This window comes from Tupaia chinensis, unplaced genomic scaffold (assembly GCF_000334495.1).
Source record: "Tupaia chinensis unplaced genomic scaffold, TupChi_1.0 Scaffold143644_1, whole genome shotgun sequence".
NCBI lineage: Eukaryota > Metazoa > Chordata > Mammalia > Scandentia > Tupaiidae > Tupaia > Tupaia belangeri.
Window position 1 is genome coordinate 555,942 of NW_006203492.1, and position 8,519 is coordinate 564,460.

General features: G+C 55.8%; 1 protein-coding gene across 2 annotated transcripts in view; it reads right to left on the reverse strand.

Annotated features, from left to right (window-relative positions):
* Positions 1 to 8,519, reverse strand: part of IL3RA (interleukin 3 receptor subunit alpha) — a 32,308-nt gene that overhangs the window by 8,539 nt on the left and 15,250 nt on the right. Inside the window, exons 1-6 of one of the 2 annotated variants that reach the window (XM_006164525.2) lie at positions 7,003 to 7,666; positions 5,913 to 6,031; positions 3,902 to 4,016; positions 2,537 to 2,669; positions 2,271 to 2,455; positions 1,367 to 1,482 (exon numbers count right to left, since the gene is read on the reverse strand). In XM_006164525.2, the coding sequence (XP_006164587.1) occupies positions 1,367 to 1,482; positions 2,271 to 2,455; positions 2,537 to 2,669; positions 3,902 to 4,016; positions 5,913 to 6,031; positions 7,003 to 7,021 (687 nt within the window). In that variant the 5' untranslated portion in view covers positions 7,022 to 7,666. Of the gene's footprint in view, positions 1 to 1,366; positions 1,483 to 2,270; positions 2,456 to 2,536; positions 2,674 to 3,901; positions 4,017 to 5,912; positions 6,032 to 7,002; positions 7,667 to 8,519 lie in introns of those variants that run through there. The other variant, XM_027766713.1, reaches the window with a different exon arrangement.

Genomic DNA, 8,519 nt, shown 5'->3' on the forward strand with positions numbered 1-8,519 from the left:
AAGTGGGAGGCACTGATTGGCTCAGAAATACTCAGTCACTGAGCAAATGAGTAGACCTTTTCTGAAGCAGATTTAGGCTTACAGGAAAATGCAATACGTTGAAGTATTGGAGGATAAATAATAAGTATGATGGTGCAGAAATAACAGGGACGCATGTTTGTAAGTCACTGTGGTCATGCACCACGTGGGGCGTCTCATGAGAAACAATCATAAGAAGTAACGGAACAGGCATAGCTGACCATTGGAGATGTGATGGCCCTACGGAAGTGACTGGGTGTAAATACCAGCTAGCTTCAAGGTACTCAGGCAGCGTGTGGTCCCGTGGAATCCCTTCTCCATCTCTCCATCCTGGTGGGGTTGGGGCATGCGCATGCACACGTGTCCCTGTGTTTCCCAAGCTGCTGGGTTCGGGACTCAAACCACACGGTTGGCCATGTGGAATCTGGCTCCGTGAACCCTCAGTCCACAGACTGGACCCGTAGGTGCTTAGCTTTTCTGTCAATCTAAAAGTACTTATATAAAAAAGTGCTTGTTGGGGCCAGCAGTTGGCGTCATGGCTGTGTCTCTGGACTCCCACGTCGTCGATCGTAGTTTGAGTCCTGGACCCGGTGGCTTAAACTCACACTGGGCGCGTGTGCATGTGTGCCCAAGATCCTGAGAGAAGAATGGAGGAGAAGGGATTGCAGAGTGGCCATCCCCCCTGGGGGGGGTGATTTCTCGCTTTCTGTCTCTCTGTCTCTCTCTTTCTGGTGAGTGCACGTGTCCTATAGCAAAAATCTTTTCTTTTTAATAAAAAGAATGATTTATTATTATTTTTGAAATCTGGCCGGAGAGGGAGGGAAAGTGAGAAAGCAAGCCACCAGGTCCAGGACTCAAACTGTGGTCGACCACAGGAGAGTCTGATACCTTAACCACCATGCCACCTGCCAGTCCTGGCTTTTTATTTTCTTAACAGTGTGTTTGAAATAGCCGGCATTTTCAGTTTTGCCAAAGCCCAGCTTATCAAACTTGCTTTTTGAGAGACTTTTACTGTAGGGCAAAGATATATTACGCTGTCCAGTGAGACAGAGACAGAGAGACAGAAAGTGAAAAAAATCCCCCCCTGGAGGGATGGCACCCGCAAGCCCTTCTCCTCCTCTCTCCTCTCGGGGATCCGGGCCTACGCCTGGCGTCATTTTCCAAGTTGCTGGCTCTGAACTTGGCAGTCAGCCCTGGGGGATCCAAGCACCCTAACTCTCACGGCCCCTGCTGGACCGGCCTCCGACTTGACTATTGTCTTTGGACAGTTCCCTCTGTTTGCACCCTCGCTGCCTCCCACAAGGCCCCCGAAGACAGGCGGGGAGCAGCGCCAGATGCACACGGGTACCTTTTTAATCCGAAGGTCGTACGTGAATTTGTCGTGGTAGTGACTGGGCTTACTCCACTGCATGAAAGCGTGTGTCGCGTTACACTGAGTCGTGATGTTCGGAGGGCTTAAGATCTCTGGGGACAGGAAGAGAAAACAGAGTTTGCGGGACCAGCAGTTGGCATGATGGCTATATCGCTGGACTCCCATGCAGTTCACGTCCCGGACCCAGTGGCTTAAACTCACGCCGGGCGCGTGTGCGTGCGTGCCCAAGATCCCGAGAGGAGAATGGAGGAGAAGGGATTGCAGCGTGGCCATCCCCCCTGGGGGGGGGGTGATTTCTCGCTTTCTGTCTCTCTGTCTCTCTCTGTCTGGCGAGCGCACGCGCCCTATAGGGAAAACCTCTCCAAAAAGAAAGAAAAATGAGCCTAGATCTAACAATGCCTAGAAATAACAGAAATACGAAAAAATGCAGAAACAGTAATAGAAATAGTAATGAATAACTAGAAATGATAAAAATAATAAACATAGCCGTGCTAGACCATCACTCGGACTGCGTAAAGGTAAAGGAAATTAGAAACAACGGTAGAACAAGCCGTGGGAGTAACAGCATGGGCAGCCACAGAAGAAGCCGGGATGAGGAGACCCAGCGACAGGAGAGGTGCCGGCAGGAGGGCTGAGGAGTCACTGCACGTCCGTGGGGGTCGCGACAACCCTGGGAGGGTGAAGCGGGCCACCTGCACCACCCAGGGCCCGTGCACCGCCCCGAGGCCACCCCGGCCTCTCTCCGTGGATAAAGCACCAACTGACCAGGGCCCAGAAGCGTGGGGACCCCTGGTCCTCGGGGTGCGGTCAGGAGCCTCCGAGCCGAGGCCCCCCAGGCCCCACGCCGCGTGTGACTGTCCCAGGAGGCCCGGGTCCTTACCGATGTCTTCGAGGGCCGCGAACATGTCGGTGCAGGGGACCCTGTCGCGCCCGGCGGTCCCGTTGACCAGGAACAGGAAGGACTCGGAGCTGCCGAACGCCGTGGCGATGCGAGCCCAGCGACACCCCACGTGCGTGCCGCGGCTGTCCACCTGGTAGCTGGCGCAGCTCACCTCCCGGCCGGTCCTGGGCAGCAGACCGGGTCCAGGCGTGAGGCGCGGTCCCCGGGGAGCGGACCAGGCCACCCCACCCCGAGGGCGCACCTACTCATAGTCCTTCAGGTGGAGGTGGTACTGCACGTCCCGGGGGGCCTCCGCGCCCACGGCCCAAGTGCAGGTCAGGAAATCCACGTCGTGGATCCTGCAGTTCAGGTTGCGGGCCGCTGCCCCGGGGTTGCGGGCTGGCTTGCCCGACCGAAGCAGACGGCAGGAAAAGAAAAACAAGGCACTTTTTAGAATCAATTGTTCTTTTCTGGTACAGGGCACACGCGCTCACTGGAGAGAGACAGAGACAGAGAGAGGGAGGGAGAGCGAGAACTCATCCCCCAGGCCGGATGGCCACGCCGCAATCCCTTCTCCCTATTCTTCCCGGGGAAGTCTGGGCACGCACGCACACGCCCCCTGCAGTTTTTTTTTCCTTCTTTCTTCCTTCCTTTTTTGTTGGAGAACTTTTTGCTATAAGGCGCATGCGCTCGCCAGAAAGACAGAGAGACAGAGAGACAGAAAGACAGAAAGCGAGAAGTCCCCCCCCCCCCCAGGGTGGATGGTCATGCTGCAATCCCTTCTCCTCCATTCTCCTCCCCCCGGGATCGGGGCACGCACGCACACGCGCCCGGTGTGAGTTTTTAGTTGCCGGGTCGGGGACTCGAACCACCGCTGGCCATGTGGGAGTCCGGCACCATAACTACCACCTGTTGGCCGTCCATGGTGCTCTTCTTCAGCTACAGCCCCCTCCCTTCGGTAGCACTTACTTGACCTCTGCCACCGCTAGCTGTTCTTTTCCCCTTCATTTTTATTTACTACTGTGTCCTATAGCAGCGAGCGAGAGAGAGAGCGAGCGCGCGGGGGACACAGGCCCCGTGAGCAGGGCAAGGAGCCCACGGTGCACGCCCAGCTCAGCCGGCCCCAGCGCAGGGACTCACGCGGGCCCCGTGAACTCAGCGAGCCCGGAGCCCTCCCAGGTGGCCAGCCTCCTCTGCTCTGGGAGCGGCTGGGGGCCAGCCTCAGGCACCTGCCACGGGCCACCATGCCGAGTTTGCAGATCTGCAACCGCTCACAACGGTTTTCAGCGTGGAGACAGCAGATGGCATAGCGCTTAGGTCGCTGCACTCCATGGAGTCGACCGCGGTTCGCGTCCTGGACCCGGTGGCTTAAAACTCACGCCGTGCGCGTGTGCGTGCGTGCCCAAGATCCCGAGAGGAGAATGGAGGAGAAAGGATTGCGGCGTGGCCATCCCTCCCGGGGGGTGATTTCTCGCTTTCTGTCTCTCTGTCTCTCTCTGTCTCTCCAGGAAGTCGCTTGCCCTGTAGGAAAAGAATCTCAGAAAAGAATAGCGGTCCTGGGGCCTCTGTCCTGCCTCGCTCGCGCGGAGAACAGACACGCACGGTAAGGGGAACACGGCAGGGGCTCTCACCTGGCTCGGGGAACAGGACCCAGGTGGAGAAGGGCGGGCTGGCGGCGCTGACGGTGTAGTTGGCGGTGTTGCACAGGGACAGAGTATTGTAAACGCAGTAGTTGTTGTTCGTGGCCTGAGAGGGACAGAGCACGCCGACTGAGGACACTCCCGCTCCCGGGCCATCGCGAGCAGCTTTCTGTGTTTTCCTGAGGGTTTTGTGTCAGGGTGCGTGTGCTCTCCAGAGAGACAGAGACAGAGTGAGAAATCGCTCCCCTGGCAGGGATGGCCACACGCCATCTCTCTGTCTCTCTGGTCAAAATAAATAATAACAGTAAGAAGAAATAAAACTAAATACATTTTAAAAGAATCTTTCTTGGTTTATTTAAATTTGATGAGAGAGAGAGAGGAAGAGAGAAGGAAAGTGAGAAACTGCCAGGTCTGGGACTCGAACCGCAGTCGGCCACGTGGGGGTCCAGCGCCCTGAACCTCCACGCCACCTACCAGCCCCAATAAATAATTCTTAAAAAAATGAGAGAGAAAGAAAGAAAACAAACAAGAAAGGAAGAAAGGAGAAAGAAAGAAAGAGAAAAGAAGAGAAAGAAAGAAGAAAGAGAAAGGAAGGAAGGAAGGAAGGAAGGAAGGAAGGAAGGAAGGAAGGAAGGAAGGAAGGAAGGAAGGAAGGAAGAAAGAAAGAAAGAAAGAAAGAAAGAAAGAAAGAAAGAAAGAAAGATAAAGAAAGAGAAAGGAAGAGAAAGAAGACATGCCACCTGCTGGTCCCTCTCTCTTTTTCTAAAGGTTTTTGCCGTGGGGGTTCGTGGGGTTCGTGTGCTCGCCACAGACAGTCGGTGAGAGGGAAAGTGAGAAATCCCCCCAGGGCCATGGCTACACCACACTCCGCTCTCCTCGATGTTCCTCCGGGGGCTCTGGGCACACTCGCACACGCGTGGCGTGAGTTTCAAGCCACTGGGTCTGGCGCCGGAACCACGGTTGGCCACGTGGGAGCCGAGCGCATTAACTGTCGTGGCCCCTGAAGATGGACTCTTTAACAAGGTGGTTAAGGTCCCCAGGGTGGCCCTGACCCAGAGGACTGGGGGCCTTATGGGAAGAGAGGACGAGGACACAGAAGCACAGGGGACAGCCCTGTGAGGACACGGAAGGAGACATGCCAAGGAGAGAGGGCTCGGGAGGGGCCAGCCCTGCCTCCCCTGGACCTCGGGCTCCAGCCTCCGGGACGGGGACAGGGTAGGGTCTGTTGTCCAAGCCCCGGGCTGTGGGACTCTGTGGGCCTCTGTGGCCGTCCAAGCTGCGAACAAGGAGTTGTGGATTGTCTTGTGTAGAGCTGAGGAGGTGAGGGGCCAGCAGGTGGCGTGCTGGTTACGTGGCCGGACTCCCACAGGGCCAACGGCGGCTCGAGTCCTGGACCCTGTGGCGTGGAAGTCAGGCTGGTGAGTGTGGGCGTGTGTGCGCACGTGCCCAAGATCCCGGGAGAATGGAGAAGGGATTGCGGCGCGGCCATCCTCCCGGAGGTGATATGTCACCTTCCCTCTCTGTGTGTGTCTCTCCCAGCTAAACTGAACAAACAAACCCAAAAGCAATTATGCAATTCCATTTCAGGGTTTCTTTCTTCCTTTTCATTGGAGAGGTTTTTGCTATAGGGCGCGTGTGTTTGCCAGACAGAGAGAGACAGAGAGACAGAAAGCGAGAAATCACCCCCCAGAGGGGATGGCCACACCGCAATCCCTTCTCCTCCGTTCTCCTCTCGGGATCTTGGGCACACATGCACACGCGCCCGGCGTGAGTCTAAGCCGCCGGGTCCGGGATGTGAACTGCGGTCGGCCGTGTGACAGCCCAGTGCCTTAGCCACCAGGCCGCCTGCTGGCCCGGCCTCTGTGTTTCTAAAGGACGGTCTCTGTATCCGTTTCCCGGCTCAGAGCTGGAACCCCCAGGTCCTGGTGGTGGGCGGATGCCGACCTCAGCTCCCTGGAGGAGGCTGTCACGGTCCCGTGCTGTGTGAGGGGACAGGACTCACAGACTTTGTGTCACGGCCATTTCTTCTACACTGGACACCCGTCACGTCTGCATGGCGGTCCCAGGTCACCTTCCTAGTTCCTGGCTCCACCCTCAGGTTCCTGATGGGCGCATTTGGGTCTGAAACGGGCACAGGGAAGAGTCAGAGGAGACACGACCTTCGTAACATGGGTTTTGGGGCTGGACACTCCCACATGGCCGTCCACGGTTCGAGTCCCGGACCATGCGTGGCTTGCTTTCTCACTTTCTTTATCTCTGGTCAAATTAAAAATAAAAATAATAGAGGCCGGCAGGTGGTGTGGCAGTTAAGGGCTGGACTCCCACATGGCCGATCATGGTTCAAGTCCCGGACCTGGCGGCTTGCTTTTTCACCTTCCTTCTCTCTCTCTGGTCAAATGAACAACTAATAATAACAAATACAATTAAGTAAAAATAATTCATTCTTTCTTTTTAAGAGGTTTTTGCTGTAGGGTGCATGCGCTCACCAGAAAGACAGAGAGAGACAGAGAGACAGAAAGCGAGAAATCACCCCCAGGGGGGATGGCCACGCCGCAATCCCTTCTCCTCCATTCTCCTCTTGGGATCTTGGGCACGCACGCACACGCGCCCGGCATGAGTTTAACCAACCGGGTCTGGGACTCGAACCAGGGTTGACTATGTGGGAGTCCAGCAATGTAACCATGATGGCATCTGCTGGTCCCTATAAAATAATTTTTGAAAATATTGCTATAGGGTGTGTGCACTCACCAGGGAGAGACAGAGAGGGTGAGAGAGAGAGAGAGAGAAGTGAGAAAGCACCCGTGGGGAGACCGACGCTGTCATCCCTCCTCCTCCGTTCTCCTATCGGGACTGGGCGAAATATAATGTTCATTCTTGATTAAAAACTCTTGGTCTGAGACCAGCAGGTGGCATTGGAGTCAAGGCACGGGACTCCCACATGGCCGACCATGGTTCGAGTCCCGGACCTGGCGGCTTGCTTTCTCACTTTCCCTCTCTGTCTCTCTCTGTGAGTGTGTGTGCCCTGTAGCAAATTGTAAAATAATAACAATTATACAATTAATTAAATAAATAAATGTTTTAAAAATAAACACCTTCGTGGTCTGGCCCCATAGTGAAGTGGTTAACGTTGACGGTATGGTTGGAGTCCCAGCCCGGCACCTTGAGAACCACACCCAGTGTGTGTGTGTGCCCAGAGTCCCAGCGCGATGGGGGAGTGGAGAAGGAGGCGGGGATAGAGACAACGAGGCCCGAAGTGGGTGCTTTCTTCCTTTCTCCGCCTCTCTGTCTCTCTGTCTCTCTCTGGCAAGCATGTGTGTCCTGTGGCAATCAAAAGAAAAGTGTCAATAAACCGGGAATGGGAAAGAATTGGAGAATTTTATTTTATTTTTATCACTCTAATGCATCTTAAAGACACGGCACAGCCAAATCAAGCCGCGACCTGAGACTCGGTGAGGACCTGCCCGCTGCGCAGGGCTGGGAGGGGACAGCCCGGCTCCCACAGGTCTGTTCCCCGTCCTCCGGTTAGAGAGGACTGTGGGTCTGGGACTCAAACCACAGTTGGCCACGTGGGAACTGAGCAGCCTAACCACCACGCCACCTGCTGGCCCCATCGATGTCCCTGTTTATCCAGGCACCTGTCACAGCGGACGTGGGCCCCAGCGTGACTCTAACGTATCCGATAGTAAGCAATCCTTCCTTCCTTTTTATAAAAGAATTATTTATTTAATTTCATTTTTCATGATTACTTTATTACTTTTTTGCTCTAGGGCACATGCGCTCAGCAGAGAGAGAGAGAGAGAGAAAGTGAGAAAGCAAGCCTCCAGGTCTGGGACTTGAACCACTGTTGGCCACGTGGGAGTCCGGTGCTTGCCTGAATGAGAAGGAAAGCTGCTTCCCCTGCGGGCGTGTGCTCGTCCCACCCTCCCCTTCCTCCGTGCATTCCACGCAGCCTGGTTTCCAAACCGCTGGGGCCAGACCCCGAACCGTGCTGGCCTGTGGGATGCGGCTTCATCATCCCCAGGAATCGTCTCTTTAAAGATCTTCCTTTTCTGGGACCAGCAGTTGGCGTAATGGCTATGTCGCTGGACTCCCATGTAGTCGGCTGCGGTTCGAGTCCCGGACCCGGTAGGTTAAAGTCACGCTGGGCACGTGTGTGTGCGTGCCCAAGATCCTGAGAGGAGAATGGAGGAGAAGGGATTGTGGCATGGCCATCCCCCCTGGGGGGTGATTTCTCGCTTTCTGTCTTTCTGTCTCTGTCTCTCCAGAGAGCGAACATCCCGTACAGCAAAAACCTCTCTCTGGAAAAGGGAAAACAAAACAAACCCAGATAAAGTGGCATGGAGAGAGAGTTGGGGTCAGCCTTCAGGCTGGGAGGCGAGGGCCACGGAGCCACCCTGACTTCCTGTCAGGACCCTGACACGGAGCAGGGATAAGCTCTGAGCCCGTCACCGTGGGGGGATGCAGGTCCCGGCTGTGACAGGGGGCTGTGGTGAGGGGGAGTGGCCCGGGGGGACTCGGTAAGGGGCACGCACACGGCTGTGTCTGCCCTCCCCGACGGCAGCATGCCCGCCTACGGAGACCTCGGCCTCCAACTCCCCCGAGAGACCCC